At 49.0% G+C, this 18,618-nt stretch overlaps 1 protein-coding gene across 2 annotated transcripts in view; it reads right to left on the reverse strand.

The window, feature by feature from the left end:
• Positions 1-11,781, reverse strand: part of LOC113914247 (CXADR like membrane protein) — a 96,488-nt gene extending 84,707 nt beyond the window's left edge. Inside the window, exons 1-2 of one of the 2 annotated variants that reach the window (XM_027579309.2) lie at positions 11,549-11,781; positions 10,759-11,099 (exon numbers count right to left, since the gene is read on the reverse strand). In XM_027579309.2, the coding sequence (XP_027435110.1) occupies positions 10,759-10,792 (34 nt within the window). In that variant the 5' untranslated portion in view covers positions 10,793-11,099; positions 11,549-11,781. The remainder of the gene's footprint in view (positions 1-10,758; positions 11,100-11,548) is intronic. The other variant, XM_027579310.2, reaches the window with a different exon arrangement.
• Between the last annotated feature and the right edge of the window lie 6,837 nt (positions 11,782-18,618).

Genomic DNA, 18,618 nt, shown 5'->3' on the forward strand with positions numbered 1-18,618 from the left:
TCTTCTGATCCATGCCTAAGATAACTCTTTCCTCGTTGGGGTTTTTTTGATGATAAAGAATCCTCATCAAAGATACTCTAGGAAAAGGTCACATCTTTACTTTCATAAGCTTACATTTTACATTCATTAACTTTTTCATTCCCAAGTTTGTCCGCTCCTTCATCCATTTTCCACGTATCGACTGAGTGCCAGCCACTGGGCTTGGTATCGCAGACAGTATGATCCTGTCTCCTGCTCACCATCCCACAGCACTGATGGAGAACCGAGACTACGGTACGACATGGCGTACCTACTCCGATGGGAGCAACGAGGTGCCACGGGAGTGCAGATGGGTGAGCTGCACTTTCTGCCCGGGACCGTCAGGGGGGCCTTCGCGGATGAGACCATGGTGGAGCCTGTGCTCTTGAAGGGTAGGGGGGCGCCAATCAGGGGGAAGGGGTGAAGAGGCAGCCGGGCATAGGGAAATGTGTGGCCAACAGCATGGAGGTGCTGACGAGCAAGGTGTGAGGCCTGAGGGCAGCCTGGGACACAGCCGCCATTCGCTTAGGGTCCGTGGAGAGCAGAACCTTTCAGGAGGGCTTCTTTGCAGAGGGTGTGGGTGTGAATTTGGAGACGTGGGATGGGGTGACAGGAAGGAAAAGGGGTGCACACCAAAGATGAGCTTTACAGAGTTCACACTTGTGTTGTCTTCTCCCTCGGTATCTTTCTCTCTAGGTGTTTGTCCCTGTCTCGCTCTGGCTCTATGTGTGTTTCTCTCTCTCTCTATCTCTCTGTGTGTGTGTGTGTGTGTATCTGTCTCTCTGTCTCATCTCTCTATAACTGCCTCCCTCTCTCTGTATACGTATCTCTCTCTGTGTCTCTCTGTCATTAAGTGACAGATCTGAGAGCAGGGCCTATTGGGCCCAAAGAGAGAGAGAAAGAGCAAGGGGAAGGTCAGGCTAAGGTGGCGGGCATGTGAGGGGCTGTCGCTGGATTCCTCAGGGCCTGGCAAGCCGCAGGACTCCGGGAACGGGGAGTGAGAGGCAGTGGAGCAGAGAGGTGGCTGTGGAGAGGTGGCCCCATTTCCGTCTCTCCTCCTTTGCGGGGCGGAGAGGGGAAGCGGGGGAGCCGGCTGCACTTGGCTATTGGCTGGAGCAGCCCAAGGGATGGAACTCCACCAGAGGGAAGCAGATGGAGAGCAGGCCTCGGCTGGTAACCCAGACTCTACCTGCCTGGCCCAGGGATCATTCTGAGTGGGAATTCTAGGTCTACAGAAATCTGGGACACTCGGCTTCGCCCTGTTTAATGAAGAGGGATGTCACAGTCTCTGCTGTTCAGGTCAGTGGAAAAAAACAGACATTTTCCTTCTCACCTTGAGGTTTTCCTGTCCTCCCAAATTTAAAAAGGAAATATAACTAAACACGTCTTGCTATGGGTGTTGGGGGCACTGCAGTCTAATTTTGGTTGGGACAAATGACTGCCTGAAAAGGGGAAAAGGCAGGGACTCACACCTCCGTCTAAGGCCACAACCTCAAATACCGGGCGCACCTTGGTGGTCCCCGAGCGACCTTCCATCTGTGCATCGCAACACGGATGCTACTCGCCTGTCTCTTCACTCCTGTCTTCCCCTGATCAGGGCAGAAGCAGGAGACAGACAGAACACACGTCAGAACACCTAACCTCTTAAGTCTCACCTTTCTGACCTGTAAAATGGGGATAATTTGGGCCTCACAGGCTGTTGTGAGGATATAAGAAATTACTTGTACAGAAGTCCCTAGCACAATGCCGAGGACATAGCAGATGCTCAATAAAACATGACTTGACACGGAGAGCAGAAATGAGGCACGCTGTGTTGGCCCGGCCGGGGCAGCCCGAGAGAGCACAGGCATTTGGGAGCGTGCAGCAGGGAGGGCAGGGCCTGGGCAAAGGGGGCACACTGAGATACCGTCCCCACAACCTGCAGACACTCTGCCCAGCGGGGTAAGGAAAGGCACCTCTTGCCCAGGGCCAAGTGACACAAAATGTTCCTCTCCCAGGGTAGATGCAGGCAGTCATTTGGGGCACAGATGGAGTCTGTGCACCTCTTGGGGTCCCGGAGCTGGGCGACGTTCCCCGAAGGACATCTAGGAATTTGTCTACAGGGTGGAAGAGTAGCCGTGCCCAAAGCTCTAAAGGCCAGCCTGGCTGACCTGGCGTCCGCTGACTTCAGGCAGAATATGCCCATGTCATCCCCATCCCCGTGGGCTGACCCTCTCCCAGCAAGGACACTCACGGTCATGACCACAGCCATTTGTTTACTTTGTACCCAGCAGAGCGCCAAGGTTCTTTACATGCATTACCTCATTTAATTGTCACGACAAACCTATGACGTTGTTATTAGAGGCAGGGACTGGGGAGAAAAGTAGGGGTGGGAAGGTGAAGGTCATGCGATCCTGAAGTAGGGGGTCTGAGGACCCCAGGGCCTGGCTCTTACAGAAGTTGCTGCACTGCTGGTCCACACGGAAGCCTTCTCTGCCTCCCCCACTCTTCCCTCGAAGAGTGATTGGAAATAATAGGAACTGTCACTGGAAGTAATGAGAAGTGACAGAGGCTGGGTTAGAGGCTCATTGCTCCAAGTCTGAGCCATCCCGACAAACCCAAGCCTAAATTTAAACAATGAAGTCACAAAGCAATATCTCCCTCCGATATTTGATTTCCCCGCCCTCCCACCAAGAAAAGGAAGACTATGGCAGGGGCTGAGTCTCTGTTCAATACAATGGATTTCTTTTGGAACAGAAAAGTTCTTCTTGGCTTGATCCCATTTGCTTTCCATGTGGACAAATACCAATGACAACCCTGGGTGAGCAGACCACCATTCTTAATTAAGAGATCCAAATTCATCGATATATTTCTTTCTCTTTTTCTTTTTTTAACATCCCCTGAGGGATGCAGAAGTAGAGGTAGCTAGGTAGCTGGCAGGCTGTGATGAAGAATGAGTCCATAATTTTCAAAAGGCAAGGACATTGGGGAGGTTCAGTCCCTCCAGGAAGCACCTGGCTGAATGCCAAGGACACACACCGCTTAAATATCCTTTCTGATGCTGATGGGGGTGATCCATCAACCCACCAGCTGTTTATTTAGCACCAGCCTCATGATGTGCAAGTGCTGTGAGGGACAGAGGAACATCAGGCCCAGTCCCTGAAGACATACAGAGAAGAAATACCCTATTTCCACAAGACAGCTCATAATTAAGTTCCTTCCTCCTTGGGACTCCTAGAAATCTTGGTACTTTCCTCGATGCTAGCTAGCACTTTCATCTATCTGTAATTCCCTGTTCAGGCATATGTCGCCCCCACTGGGCTGAGTTCTTAGATGGTGGAAATTGTGCCTTTCGCATTAACGGGAATCTTGGAGCCTAGGAAGGGGCCTGAACCAGACAAGGCACCTCCCTTCTACAACCGTTTTGTGAGAGTCTGTGGATGAGGTAGAAGTTGTGTACACGTGTAAGGGAGGCCAACGAGCAGCTGCCATTACCCACGAAGCAGCACGGGCTCAGAGAAGCTGCTCCGTAAACACCAAGACGTCAGTGGCTTAGCTTAGCTTCTCATTCTCTGCCGTTTCTATACCTTCCTCTTCCCCCGGCTCCTGTCCTTTCTCCTCCCCTGTCGCCTTCCCGACCTGAACTCTCCGGATCCCCCTCGCTGCCTCACTTCAGAAAAACCTCCCATATTCCACACTGACTGGGGAACCATTCTGAAGATGGCTGTTGCCCCTTTTCTCTGCCCCATGGGCAGGAAGGAAATGGCTTTCTCTCCTGCTTTCTACTGAAACGAAGCAGCCTTCAATCTTATCGCCACCAGACTCTGGCTGATGCTAGACACACAGCGATCCCCCTGACTGTCACTAACAAAATAAAGGTTGTTTGACTTCAGCATTCCTTCCCACTTCGGTCTATATGGTGCCAAAGGAAATAAACTTTTATTTTTCCAGAATCCAGACAGCTAAGAAGTTCAGATAACTAGTTTTTTTTTTTTTTTTTTTTTTTTTTTTGTACAGTCTGCATTCTTTTTGGGAGGGGGTGCGACAAAGAAGTGAAAACTGCTGGAAACAGGAATTTAACTAGAAAAGCAACATATAGGGCAAGTCATACCCAATCATACACCTTCATCACCCAGTCTCAGGACTATGTGCTAATAAGAATAGCTCATGAATCTGACCCCACAGCAGGGCAAGGTCTCCACAATAACCTTGACTACTACAAGAGTCTTCTGATTAATCAGAAGAGCTAGTAATCCCTCTAAGATATATGCAGGAATTCTAAATCATAAACAATAGTCATCAACCCAAACAAACAAATTTAACCATTTGAACGGGGTAGGGGCAGGGGTAGATGGGGGATAAATGTTCTCAGTTTTCCACTGTGGGATTTATCATTTGGCATCCTATAAACAAAGCCTCTGCTTCTTGGTAACACAGAAGCCTTGATTTCAGAACTGTGTCCCTCCTGAGAAATGAAAAGCACATGGTGTTTGGAATCTTAAGCGCTGGGATGGTGTCCTGGCTCAACTGTTTACTAACAGGGTAACCTTGAGAAACTTACTTGCTTTCTCTAAGCCTCAGTTTATTTATCTGAAAAATGGGAGAATAATTGACATTTACCCTCAAAGGGTGATTTAAGGATGAGGCGAAGTATGTTAATATGCTTTGCAAATTGCTAATCCTTGCACAAAGGTTGCAAATTGCTAATCCTTGCACAAAGGTTGCAAATTGCTAATCCTTGCACAAAGGTTGCAAATTGCTAATCCTTGCACAAAGGTTAGACATGAATTCTACCGTCATAATAATCTTACCCATATAATCCCCTCTCAGGTATGACAAGTAACCTAATAATACACAATTCATATTTCAAAACCCAACCAAAAGTTCAAAACCATGCAAGGAACCCATTAAATGGCACACTTAATAGGTACACTTTGTTATATGTGAATTATGCCTTAATTTTAACAATTGAGGGAAATGCTTAACACTTGCAAATAGTTCACACATTAGGCCCTCTACACAGAAGTCTGCCCAGCTGTCCATGCTTGGGCCTGTTAGGTAGTTAACTCTGCTCAGGATGAGGCCCGTTAGGTGAATATTTCAGTTACTAAACTTCTGGGGTATAGGTCTCTGATCATCCACCCTGACCTTCAGTGACGCCCCCTGGCGAACAGTGCTACATACAATGTAGTTTCACTACTGCCCTCTTCACTTTAGGTAGCTGGCCCTTCTAGATTTATAATCATATGCAACCAATAGCCATGAGTGAACGGTGCCTGAAAAAAATCAGATAATCATGGCAACACCCATGTATTCCTAAACACAACCACATCTAAACCAACCAGCAAATCCTCAGAATTAAAAAAAAAAAAAATCAGAAAATGTCAGTGGTGTAAGGAAACATAGAGATAACCTCAGTCTAACAATCTCATTTTACAGAGAAAGAAATTGAGGCTCAGAGTGGTATGACTTTCCCAGAATAACCTAGCAAAATTATGAAGGAGCTAGAGCTATTGGTTTATCATTCTGTTCCTTGCACACACACCCCTTTGGGACTTTGGGCATAATCCCCTTTTCCTGAATGTACCAGACATTCTACAAGGCACTGTAGAAGTTTCCAGGATTTCTACTTAGGGGATGGCTAAATTGAAATGTTACGACATCTGCCCTATTTTTCAGACAGTGTCTCAACATAAAAACCAATGCCAATTATTCAGCATTTAGCTCATTTAACTGAAGGATCTGAAGAGCAATTGTGATCTTAGAGCTCAACTACATGGGCTGAAAAGGAAGGAGAGACTTTTTCTATTTCAAGAATGCGTGAAAGGACAGATTATGGAATAAGGGTTCTAGTCATGGCCCTTCTACCGAAGCTAGCTGTTTAACTTTAGCCAAGTCCCTCTGAACTTAGGTTCCTTCTTCATCACAAAAATGGGGGCAGGAAAGAAAGGAGGGGTAGGTTTAGATCAAAGATTTACTTGGGTAGGAAGGGCATCAGGAGGTCCCTAGAAGTTCTAGACAAAGTTCAACATATATGTGTCTTTTTCTAAGAAGTGGTTTCATGGTTTTCATTAGATTCTCATTGGGGTCTGTGATTCCAAATTTTAAGAACCTTTGATTTTTAGATAGTCTCTTAGCTTTCCCCCAGTTCTGACAATCTTTGACTCCCATCTTTTAAAAATGCCTGTCTAGTTCATTATCATTAGGTACATTCATGAAATACACTCATGTGTACACTGCCCAGCCGAGTACAAGACAAAAATAGGATGAGACAAGACATGAGCCTACTGGGAATGTATCATTATTATGACCATCATCATTAATGTGGGAAGATGAAGGCAGGGTATGGAATCCTATGAGACCTGTCATTGAACTACAGACCAATGGACTGTGCAGTCAAGCCTTCCTCAGACTCATTTTCTGGGAAACAAAGCTCCTTCCCCACCCTGGCAGAACTTTCAATGAAGAAGTCTATTTTGAATCTGGTATTAATGAACTTGCCATAACAAAATAAGTTTGTTTAACAGATATATAATCTGGTCCCTGTTCATGTGATGTTCTGTGTATAATTTTTTTTTTTAAATGGTACTGGTCCTATTTGCATTAATGGACAAGAAAGCCCAAAAGCAAGTTGAGTTAAAACTGGGCTCCTCATGGGGCGCCTGGGTGGTGCAGTCAGTTAAATGTCCAATTCTTGGTTTCAGCTCAGGTTGATATCTCAGGGTCATGAGATAAAGCCTCGCATTGGGCTCCATGCTCAGCACAGAGTCTGCTTTCGAGTCTCTCTCCCTCCCATTTGTGCTCCCTCTCTCTCAAATAAATAAATAAATCTTAAAAAAACAAAAAACTAGGCTCCTCACAATTGTGCCATTCCACAGAGTAATAATCCTCCCCATCCTTCACCTCTCTTGAACTTAAGTGTTCCAAATGTTTCAAAAATCTGATTATCTTAACAAATGGTCCACAGCTTTGAGTCTACGAAGGTACTGAAAGTGGTACACAGTTGAATGAGACAGCACCCTGTCTGCATGGAGCTTAGCCTCTCACTGGGCCACAAGATGAGCATTCGGATCACCATCACGCAAAACCACATGACAGAAAGGCTACTGTGATTCTAAAAAAGGAAAGTATATCTTGGTTGGGGGAAATCGTGGATGGGCATATGAAGGAACTGGTATTTGGGGTGAGATCTGGAAGGTGAACATGATTTTGATCTTCAGGGACAGAGGGTAAGAGAGCATCTTTGGTGGAGGCCTTATCACAAACAAAAGCATAGAAACAGAAAGAAGCATGGAGCGTGTTTAGGGCACAGGAAAGAATCCCGATTCCCTGCAGAGTCGCCTGGGGTGGGAGGAGAGGAGCTGTGATTGACACTGTGTAAAATCTTTAACCTGAGAATGAAGTGTTTGTACTCAATGTTGTAAGCAATGGAGATTTCCAAAGGTTTTTGAAGGAAGGGACGAAGGTCATAGAATTATAGAAATTTTGAATTAAGATCTCCTTACCTCTGTTGTAGGGACAAGAAAGTCAGAACGAGAACCCAGGAAGATTGCCAGATTCCCAAGTCCAAATTCTTTGCATTATACCAGCTGCCTCACGAGGTCACTCTGGTAGTAGTGTGTAGGGTGGAGAAGAGAGCTCAGGCAGGAGACCGACAGGGCAACCATTACGGGGGTCCAAGTGAGAATTTAAGGGGGAATAACGAGGACCCAAGCATGAGGGAGGAGGAGGCAGTGGTCAGAGGAGGGGTTGGGGTTGGGGGAGCCCATGAAGTATCCCCTCTCTCTCCTCCATGGAGCTCAGAGCATTACTTGTCCATTTACATTAGAGAGGCGTGGCATTTGATTTCACTCACTGGCAGGTCCAGAAAGCATGAAGTCAACTGGTGCACCCTTGCTCAGATTATGAATTCTTAGCCCTCCCAAGTCCGCTTCAATCCTGTGCATGCTCTAGAAGAAAAGAGGCCAGAAATCATGCCAGCAGTGATCAGCAGCAGCCCTGGAACTGTTCCTTTAAGGGACCAGCAGAAGATTTTAGGATTCAGGCAACTCTGAGGGTTTTCTTTCTGGCTTTGCTAGAGTGCCAGGCATACCATGGCTCAAAACCACTTAGCAAATAAGGTTGATCCAGCCCATGGGAGTGCTTCCCTAAGGGCTTCTGACCCATGAAGGAATGTCAGGCATAGAGGGGTCCCTTTAGTGGCTGGTCTCTGGTTCACCAAGATCACCTCCCGTCTCCTGCCTTGTCCCTCATCCGGGCCCTTTGGCTCATCAACTCTGTGACTTTTTACTTGGACTGGGGTGTCAGGAGTCTGAGAATGTCTGACAAAGAACACAGATGTGGCAAAAGCTGAACAGTAGGTGTGAATGACAGACATCCAGTTGTGCAGAATGCTAAGTCTGTAGTCTACATTTTCTCTTCCACACGGCCTTTCGTTTGCACTAATTTTATAAGGACAGAGGCAACAAAGAAATCATGAGAGGCAGCTTCTATGATAAAGAGACTATCAGCCCAACAGATTGTTTTCTCACCAAAGGAATAGGTCACACATAATCGGCACTCAGTAAAGAAGGGACCGTAAATCAGTGACATCTTTTGATGCCTGTTTTCAGTTCCTCTTTCTCAAGAACTAAGAGGATGACTATTATCAAGGTCAGCCACTTGATTTCAACTGACCGTGCAGGACAAAAGTCACTTTTCACTTTCCACTATCAACTGTGCCCCAATGGTGCTGGTATAGAGCTGGGGTTCAAACACGCTTAGCTTAGTTTTCTATCCCTTCCCCACACCCCTCCTTCCCCAGTGAACCTCCTTGAGGGCAGGTTCACCCTGACATCTCACCCTTCAGGAAGAGGGTTAAACTGGATTTCACTACAAAGAACATTTTAAGTCCTTCTCTAGTGACAGGAGGCTGTATACAAGGGCGGTTTAGCGAGCAATCTCTCAACACAAACAACCTACATTCAAATCCCATCTCTGTTAATTATGAGCTTATGGCCTCGAGCAAGTTATCTGACCTCTTTACACCTTGATTTCTTCAGCTGTAAAACGGGGAAAATAACAGTGTGAAGCCCATAGGATTGGCGTGAAGGGTAAATGCGTTACCAAGACAGTTCATATCAAGTGCTCAGCGTTAAGTACTTAAAAGAATTCCAGGTGTTTTTGGTAAGGGGGTTCTGAAGTTCGGTCTAGTGAACATCTGGTGATCCACAGCTTAGGGGCAGAGGCCAGTAAGGGTGACAAAGATGCCATCCAGCTGTGCCAGCTGTGCGTAGGAGCAGGATTGCAATACTTGGCCAGTATGAGCCAACACTTTAGGCTGATGCACCTTTTTTATTCCTCTACCTGGGTGATTACCGACCCGAGGTTGGCCTAGAAAGACACGCTTGTGGCCTAGTCAGGTTGTAGGTTTAAAAACAAAAGCGAGAGAAAGCTCTAGAAATCCACATCAGGGTAGCTTTTTAGGGCTTCTTCACTTTGGTGTGGGGGGTTTTTCTAGACATCAGGCCCTGTCACACCCCTGGTGTCTCAGGCTGTCAGAGCTACAAGGGATTTAGGAACCGTCTAATTCGCTTGCTTTGGAGCTAAGGAAACCCAAGCCCCGGTACTGAGTTGTCCAAGATCACCCAGCTGGTCAGTTCAAAACCAGGACTAGTTCTCAGGAGGTCTGGTGTTCTGGGCAGTGTTCACTCTAACTACACCCAACTGGCTCTTTGGTCTTCTGAACCCTGGCTAAGTTTTCGTCCTGTCCCCAGGGTGCTCCCCCTCCCCCCCACGCTCCCCTGGTGCATATCATGGCTTTTCTTCGGCTCTCCTGCCTGCCTGCCCGGCCCCTGGCGCCTCAGACACTCCTGGTCTTCCTGCCGGCTCTCGTGCACCCACCACATCCTTGACGCTACTGTCCTGCCCTGTCCTGCAAACCTGCTTGCTTCCAGCCCAAGTGAGAATGTGCCCCAGGGCCTCTGGGCTTTCAGGAGTCCCGCCTGGGTGACACCCAGGTGGACACCTCGAGAGCTCTTCTCTTCGCCCCAGAACCTGTTTCTCCCTGGGCTTCTCTTCCACTCCATTTTTTTTTCCTGTCTTCCTGACACTCCGCTGCTCAATCTCCCTCAATCTTGCGCTTCTGCTTCATATTCCCGTTTTCCTCCTTTCTCTCGAGCTCCCAACCCCTTCCGCTTCTCGCTCTTCTTGCCCTCCGTGGGTGGGTCATTTTCCCCGGTCCCCGGTCCTGCCTGCGCTCTGGCCTTTTCCCTCTCCACCTTTCCGTCTCCCCCGTCTCTTCCTCCATTCCCTCGCGCTTCCCCTCCGACACATCTGTTTCTAATCTGAGCCCTCGAGGCGCCTGTTTGAAACAAAAAAGCTCCCCCCACCCTCAGGAACCTGGCACAAAAATTCCTGAAGAAACCTTCCTGCCTCCCCCAATTCTCCCGTTCCCCTCCCTCCCCGATACTCCCGAAACTAAACACCAGCCGCCCCCCCCCCCCAAACCCCTCCACCTCAGACGGTTTACGGCCAAACTCCACCAGCAAACACCCCCAGCCCCCAGCCTGCTCCCGGGCCCAGATGTGTGAGGCATTCTCGATGGCCGACTGGGCGGGCCTCGGCTGCCAGATGTGCGCCTCCGGAGAGCGGAGCAGGCACCGAGCCGCCGGCTCTCCCCGGGGGCTGCGGGGACCAGCGTCCGGAGCCCGGGTCGGCGCGGCCGCGGGACTGCGTGCGCCGGGGCCGCCCGGCGGGTCTCCCGCGCTCGCGAGCACTCACCTAGCCAGAGGAGGAGGAGGAGGAGGCGGCTCATCCCGATGCCCGGGTGCGGGCACTTCCCCGCTCAGCCGCTGCTGGGCTCCGGGGCGGCCGGGCGCAGCCGACGGACCTTGGACGAGCTGGGCGCGGCGCCTCGGGGTGCGCGCGGGGCGGCTGCGGCCATGTGCCGGCGCGGGAGCCCGCCCCGCGCTCCGTCCCCGCGCCCGGTCCCCGCGCCCCCCGGCACAGAGGGGGGCTTCCAGCGCTCGCCCGGCAGCTCGCGCCCGGACGGGAGCGGGGACCAGGGTCGCGGAGGGAAGGGCCAGGCAGAAAGACGGTACCGCTTCGCGGAACACTTTTCCCTGTTTGGAAAGAAAAAGAAGTGAAGAAGGGGGGGGGGGGGAGAGAGTGAGCTGGAACCACATGGTCGCCTCCCACCGGCAGCCCCTCCCTCGCCCCCACCCCCCTTCCCGGCGCCCCCGCCCGCGCCCGCCCTCGCAGCGCTGGGCCGGCCGCCGGGGCCCGCGGGCCGGGAGGGTAGGGGGCCGGGCCGCACCGGCTGGAGCGGAGGAGCGGCGACCCCGCGGCCACAAGCGGAGGGCCGAGAGAGGCCTTGCCGGGCTTCTCCGTCTCGGTTCCCACTCTGTCCCTCTCTCCACTTCTCTCCTGCCTCTCGTTTCCTCGCCCCCCCAACCCCCGCTCACCCCCTCTGCTTCCACTTCTCTCACGGATCGGCCCTCCCTCTCGCCCCCATCTCCTCTCTCTCCCCGTTTCTCTCCCATTTACATTCTTCTGGCCTCCCCTCTCTCACCTCCTCCCTCCTCTCCCTCCTTCGCTCGCGCCTTCTCCCCTCTCCTCTGCGTTCCCTGTCTGGTTCTGTCAGAGGAAACCGCAGGCTGCCCAGGAGGACGATTCGGCGTGGAAGGGACAGCGAAGGCAGCCTAGCAGCCGGCTGCTTGTTGCTCTCCTGGTTCCGGCTGCCTGCCCTGGCGTCCCAGCCACCGTTTGCCTGGCCTGCCCTTGGCCTTTCGCACTCGCTCTTTCTCCTTCTGCCGTCAGTAGAGCAGCCCATCCTCAGATCCAGATCCGGGCAGAGCTAAGCTAGCCTTCACCCCCGGGGAGTGGGGGCCCGGAACTCAGTGGAACCGGTCCGCTAGGAAGCACTGGAGCAAACTGCACTGCACGTGGTGCTGGCCAAAATATGCATCACTCCCTTTCAGAAGGACAAGGCAGAAGACACGGAATTCCCTCCGCGCGGGAGGGCTGCGCTCTGGGGCTCCAGGGACCTGGCCTCTAGGCCCCCCAGGGGCCTAAGGCCAAGGGGAGGGGGGCGTCCGAGCGCTCCGGGGTGGGACTCTGGGGTCTGCCCTTGAAAACCCTGAAGCCGGGGCAGGTGGGGACTAGAGAAGGAAAGGGCAGTAGTAGCCACGCTCAGGTCTCCACTGCCTGGGGCTCATGCTGTGCACACGTGTCCTGGCCTCTGAGAAACCCTGGACCTGCACTCACTGGTTCCCAGACTCTGGATGTCCCTAGCGCTGTGGCTTTTCCTTCAGCCGTGGGGAACGGCTCACCTTCCGCCTCACCCGAGTCTGTAATTGGGAGCTGGGGCCAGTGCTGTGAGAGTGGGGTTGCTGTAGGAGAGATGAACCCCTATAGGCCTGGCCGGCTGCCTGATCATACATTTGCCCCTTTTTTTCCAGTCCTCCTTCTAGGGGTCTTCGATCCCAGCAGCTGTATAGCCCTCTCTAGTCTTTCTGGTTTTAACGAAAACCAACCCATTTTATAGATGAGGAAAACAGAGGTATGGGACTCTCACAGGGTCACTCAGAAGGGATAGCAAAAGCAGGGGCTGTTGAAGGGGCTTTGGGATCAGCTATAAGTTGCTTTAGAATTCCAACATTTATTCATTGCATCCCCCCTTCTTCAGTATTTCAATAATAAATATTCACTATTTATTATGCATCTACTCTGAGCCAGGTGCTTTTTTTAGGTGGTGAGGACACAAAGTGAATAGACGCTTGGTTATTGACTTTTTTTTTTGGTATTTGGAACTAATATGTCAGGGCACCAACTATAGATTAGGAATTATATTAATTACTTAACATTTATCTGTGCATTCAATTCTTATAAAGTGCTAAGGTATAGGCATTTTTAGTTCCATTTTAAAAGATGAGGAAACCATAACTTAAGAGATTAGTATCTTGCTGCAGGTCACAAAATAGTAAACCCCCCCTCTTCAGGCTCAGTGGGTTAAGCGTCTGCCCTCAGCTCAGGTTATGATCCCGGGGTCCTGGGATGGAGCCCCTGGTCTGGCTTCCTGCTCAGCGGGGAGTCTGCTTCTCCCTCTCCCTCACCCAGCTAGTGCTTTCTCTCTCGTTCCCTCTCTCTCTCTCTCTCAAATAAAATAAAATAAAAACACCTCTCTTGTACTATTAATATTCTAATTTAATATTCTAAAATATTATTTTTTATATTATAAAAGATTTTAAAGTTCTGAGTATTTTCATTTTCCATTTCATACTTCTTGTCTAATAGGGGAAATAAAAATATTCACAACTATAATTCATATGTGAATGTGTTGAGAAAATGTTTATTCTTCTTAAAGGCTGAGGAAGGGGAAGGAAAATATATAGAGAAGGTGACTTTTTGTTATTTCCGCTTTAAAATTTTATTAAGTATTTTGCATAATTTCAGACTTACAGAAAAGTTGCAAAAATAGTACAAAGACTTCTTGGATACTCTTCACCCAGACCCCTCCTTTGTCTTTCTTTCTAAAGGAGATATTTGTGCAAAAGTTTTAAAACCCCATCTTTAATCCCCTCAGCACTGTGGCCTTTCTCCTGAACCGGGAGACACCATTTATTGCTTGAGGGCTGGTATGCACAGGAGGACAGATGCCTGTGGGTGTAAGCAGGCGTGTGTTTAAAACCTCCATTGCTCAAGCTGAAGGTAACAAGACTTCACTCCAAGTCATTAGTCATCAGCATAGGAAGTGGGTTGACTAGCCTGAGATTAGGTCATAAACACTTAGTTTTCCCAGGTCCAGAGTCTTAGAAACAGTAGATATTTGGCATATGTTCCTTGGAAAGAGTCTTTGCATCCCCGAAGATGACTGTCCCTCTCTCTGAAGCCTCTTTTCTATTATCCTGCATCTGTGGGCCCAAAGAGGAGAGTGCCTCGGGATGGCTCATAACTCAGCAGCCCGTTGCCTACCTACGCTATGTCCCACAGTGACTGGGCTGGGTGCCATGGGACTCCAAAGAGGTATGTGGCAGTCCTTACCCTAAATGGACCTCTCCATCCAATGGGAGAGAAAATGTCAACATGTGAAATGTTTCAACAACAATACAAGAAAGTTATGTGGTTAAGTGCCCGAGTAAATTATCCTGACAGTAAGAAACACTGCAAATTCTCAGAAGGAGGGAGTGGTGTAGGCTGGATGGTTGTGAAGTTTCCTTGGGAGAACAAAGCTTGAGTCAAGCCCTGGGGGATAAATAGAAGAATCTCATTAGGTGAGAGGACCTGGGAAGGACCTTTGGTGGGCATTTCTGGACAATGACGTAGAAATAGGAACAGTTTGGTGTATTCAGGGGGCATCGAATGAGATGAAGTACATGAAATGAAAAATTGGTGTTGAGGAAGAATGCCCCGGAACAGTTAGCCTGAGGCAAAAATGGTGGAGTCCTGAATGTGAGGCAGAAGATTCTGGAAACTACTCTGCAGCTTCTACAGACTCCTTGAAAAAATTTTAGCAAAGGGGACTTTGATGAGAACCATATTTTAGGAAACATAAATTGGCAGTTTTTGCCCAGAGGTGACCCCAATGTTTGGCCAAGGGTGGAGGGTTTTAGCACCCCTTTCATATCCATTAGACTCCCTCCCCCCAGCCTTTAAGGATGACAGTTAACATTTTCTCAATATTTACCTCTTCTTTTTTTTTTTTTTTTTTAGATTTTATTTGTTTATTTGAGAGAGAGAGAACACAAGCAAGTGGCGGGGGCGGGGAGGGAGAAGAGGGAGAGGGAGAAGCAGACTCCCTGCTGAGCAGGGAGCCAGAAGCAGGGCTCCATTCCAGGACCCTGGGATCATGATCTGAGCCGAAGGCAGAGCCTTTACCATCTGAGCCACCCAGGCGCCCCCCAATGTTTTCTAAAGTGATATGCACATGCAGCTTCAAGACAAGTGCCTTATCCTCCCCTCACTCTATGGGGAGTCAAGAGCGCCACCCTACACCTCTTCTGTACAGGAATTTTAGAGCCACCACAGGGGCCAGGAAACATTAAACAAAAAATGTGAAGCAGAGAAACTGGTTAGAACCTGTTGCATCACAGGGAGAGAAGACAGGGTGGTGAAACGAACATGGGAGATATTTGGAAGAAATATTACACAGGTCCTAGCCGACCGTCACCGTGGGTAGGAGAGGAGGTGGAAAACAAAAGAGGCACCAAAGATATAAAATTATAAGTGATTTCATATATTATTATATATGGTAAGATTAATAACATTTGTTCATTGACCTCCTAGTATATTCCAGGGCTTAGAAACATCATCAGTAAGCCTCACAATACCATATAACAATGAGGAAACTAAGGTTTAGGGAGAGTAAATCAATTGCTTATTGTTCCATGGTTAGTAAGTGACTGAGGCAGGATGCAAAGTCAGAAGATTGAAAGCCCTTATACCTCACTATCTTTTGTTTTTTAAAGAGTTTTATTTATTATTTATTTGAGAGAGATGAGAGCACAAGCAGGGGGAGCTGCAGAGGGAGAGGGAGAAGCTGAGCAGGGAGCCCGACGCGGGGGCCCGATCCCAGGACCCTGAGATCATGGCCTGAGCCCAAGGCAGACGCTGAACCGTCTGAGCCCCCCAGGCGTCCCCCTCACTATCTTTTGATGGTACTACTAACAAACTAGGGAAGTCAAGTAAGTTAATTTGTCAGGAAGGGAAAGATAGATTTGAGACATGATAACTTTAAGGGGATGGCAGACCATCATTTATATATCTACCCATCCACTCATCCATCCATCCATCCATCTCTCCATCCATCCATCCATCCATCTCTCCATCCACCCATCCAACTATTTTTTCTACTTTTTCTTTCAATCAGTAATTCAGGGGGCACCTGGGTGGCTCAGTCAGTTAAGTGTGTGCCTTCCGCTCAGATCATGATCTCTGGATCCTGGGATGGAGCCCTGTGTTGGGTTCCCTGCTCATCGGAGAGTCGGCTTCTCCCTCTCCCTCTGCCTCCTCCCCCTCCTGGTGCTCACTTCTTCTCTCCCTCTCAAATAAAGAAATAAAACTTAAAAAAAATTAATTCAGTAAATCTTTACTTAAGTACCTACTATGTGCTGAGCACAAGCAAAAATTGTCTTTGCCCTCCAGTTACTTATGGTGAGTTAAGGAAGCTGGATAACAAAGAACCAGTCCCGCAGTGCAGTGAGAAGTACTCTGAACGGGCAAGTTCATGGAGCTGATAGCAGGACCCTGTGCCTAGTGTAGGAGATGTCAAGGAAGACCTCCCAGGGGAAGCCCTGTAACAGAGGGGGAGGGGAGCACAGTGAGGAAGAGGGAGATCTGTGCTCCTGCCTCTTCTCACAGGTTGCCTGGGAACCAGGGACCACGCAGCTTTTCGTCCCTTCGAGCTCCACTCACCTGTGCCCAGTTCTCTCGGATGAAGATACAGGCTCGGGACAGCCTGTAGGAGAAGGAAGCTGCAGAGAAGGCAGCTGTGGTATAATTGCTGTATTCTGGGCTAGGAGGCAAAAAGTTTTGGTTCTTAGTGGCTTTGAGCAGGTCATCTGACCTCATCAAGCCTTCCTTTCCTCTTTTCCTAACACTGTTCTGAGGGAGAAAGGAGATTTCAAAGAAAGGTCCTTCCACAGTGTAGCACAAGCTCAGTAAAAGTTTGTTCCAACAAAATAAGTTGAGTTCATAGGATTCCATTCCCTGCAGTAAGGAGCCAACTTCTGTCTCATTTCCTTTTTCTACTAAAACAAGGTTATCTTTCTATGTTCTTTCCTGTCTTGCAAGGATACTTCTTGACCTGGCTATTCAGTGCGCTGGTTCTTTTTATGACTGGACAGTGTGAGGCCCCAGCTGGCTTCTGGGGTCAGACCTAAGGCTGTGCCTGGGGAACCCCATGAGCTGGTGGAGGCTAAGGAATAAGTTCTCACAAAAGTAGAGAAAGCAGCTCTTCTCCCCCCAGAGGGCCTGGGAGTGGGGCACAGGTGCCGAATGCTGGACCCTGCTCCGCCCCACACCATGATCGGACAGTCCCCAACTTTGATCTGTATGGCCAGCTGAGGAGGCAGGATGCACAGGCCTGTCCCTTGACCCCTTTGGGATTTTGAGGGGGCCAGTGGGAGAATCAAGAGCCAAGATGAAACACAGGATAATGTGGCTGCTGAGTCTAAGGATTTAGAGTCACAGTCTTTGTACTATGTGCCCTCTTTTCCCCTGAGGTCAGCTAGATCTGGGGTTTCCCAGATCCTTCCTACATCTTACTTTCAATTCCTGCTGAAGTCACACCCTCAGAGAGGCAGTTCAGACTTCGGAGGAAGACAGGCTGATTTTTTTTTTTTTTAAGATTTTATTTTTAAGTAATCTCTACACCCAACATGGGGCTCGAACTTGTAACCCTGAGATCAAGAGTCACACACTCTACAGACTAAGCTAGCCAGGTGCCCAAAGACAGGCTGATTTTGAATTCTCACTACTCTCCTCACTGTGCCCAGCTTGGGCAAGCTTCTTAACCTATCTCAGCCTATCTTATTTCATCTGTAAGATTTCTCTTGCGGTTGTTCGGAAGATCATGCGGCTGTATGAGAAAGCACCTAGCACAGGCCCCATTAGTGCCCAGAAAAAGCTCCCTTCTCTGTTCTCCCTTAATTAATGCAACAGTAAGTGCCCCGGCTCCAGCCTACATTGTAACTGGATCTCTACTGGTGCCCCTTTTACCTCTCAGCATCAGGAAGATAGCATCGCTTTCCTTTAAGGGTGAAGTTTTGCATTTCCTTAGAACCACACAACAAAAGGGGTAGTAAAAGTATTTTACTTTCTCCCTTCCTCACCTCATTTCCCATCTCTGAGTTGAGATGAAAATCAGAAGATTTTGGGATGCCTGGGTGGCTCGGTCGGTTAAGCGTCTGTCTGCCTTTGGCTCAGGTCATGATACCAGGGTCCTGAGATCGAGTCCGGCATCGGGCTCCTTGTTCGGTGGAGAGCCTGCTTCTCCCTCTGCCTGACGCTCCCCCTGCTTGTGGTCTCTCTCTCTCTCCGACAAATAAATACATAAAATATTTTTAAAAAATAAAATAAAATAACCTTTAAAAAAATCAGAAGGTTTTCTTTTGGTTAATTATAGTCAGAATTACCCACAAGGCAAACTGTCATAGAGAAACAAATGAAAGAGGAATAAGATTAAGCACTAAATTTCAGGGCGCCTGGGTGGCTCAGTCGTTAAGCGTCTGCCTTCGGCTCAGGTCATGATCCCGGGGTCCTGGGGTCGAGTCCCACATCGGGCTCCCCGCTCGGCGGGAAGCCTGCTTCCCCCTCTCCCACTCCCCCTGCTTGTGTTCCCTCTCTCACTGTGTCTCTCTCTGTCAAATAAATAAATAAAAAATCTTAAAAAAAAAAAAAAAGCACTAAATTTCAGAACGTTGGCTCTAAAGGAGTATTGGAGGCATCCCCTCTAACTGGTTTATTTTATGGAAAGGACAGAAGCTCAGAGAGGAACAGCCGCTCATCTAAGGCTACACAGCTAGATGGTGGCATGCAAGATATAAGAGCCTTAGTCTGAGTCCTAGACCGTTGTCTCATGCAGGCCTGCTACGATCCCATGGGTGACCAGACCCATGTCTGGCTTCATTCTGCGGCCAAACA

The sequence above is a fragment of the Zalophus californianus genome, chromosome 11 (assembly GCF_009762305.2).
Source record: "Zalophus californianus isolate mZalCal1 chromosome 11, mZalCal1.pri.v2, whole genome shotgun sequence".
Lineage (NCBI taxonomy): Eukaryota > Metazoa > Chordata > Mammalia > Carnivora > Otariidae > Zalophus > Zalophus californianus.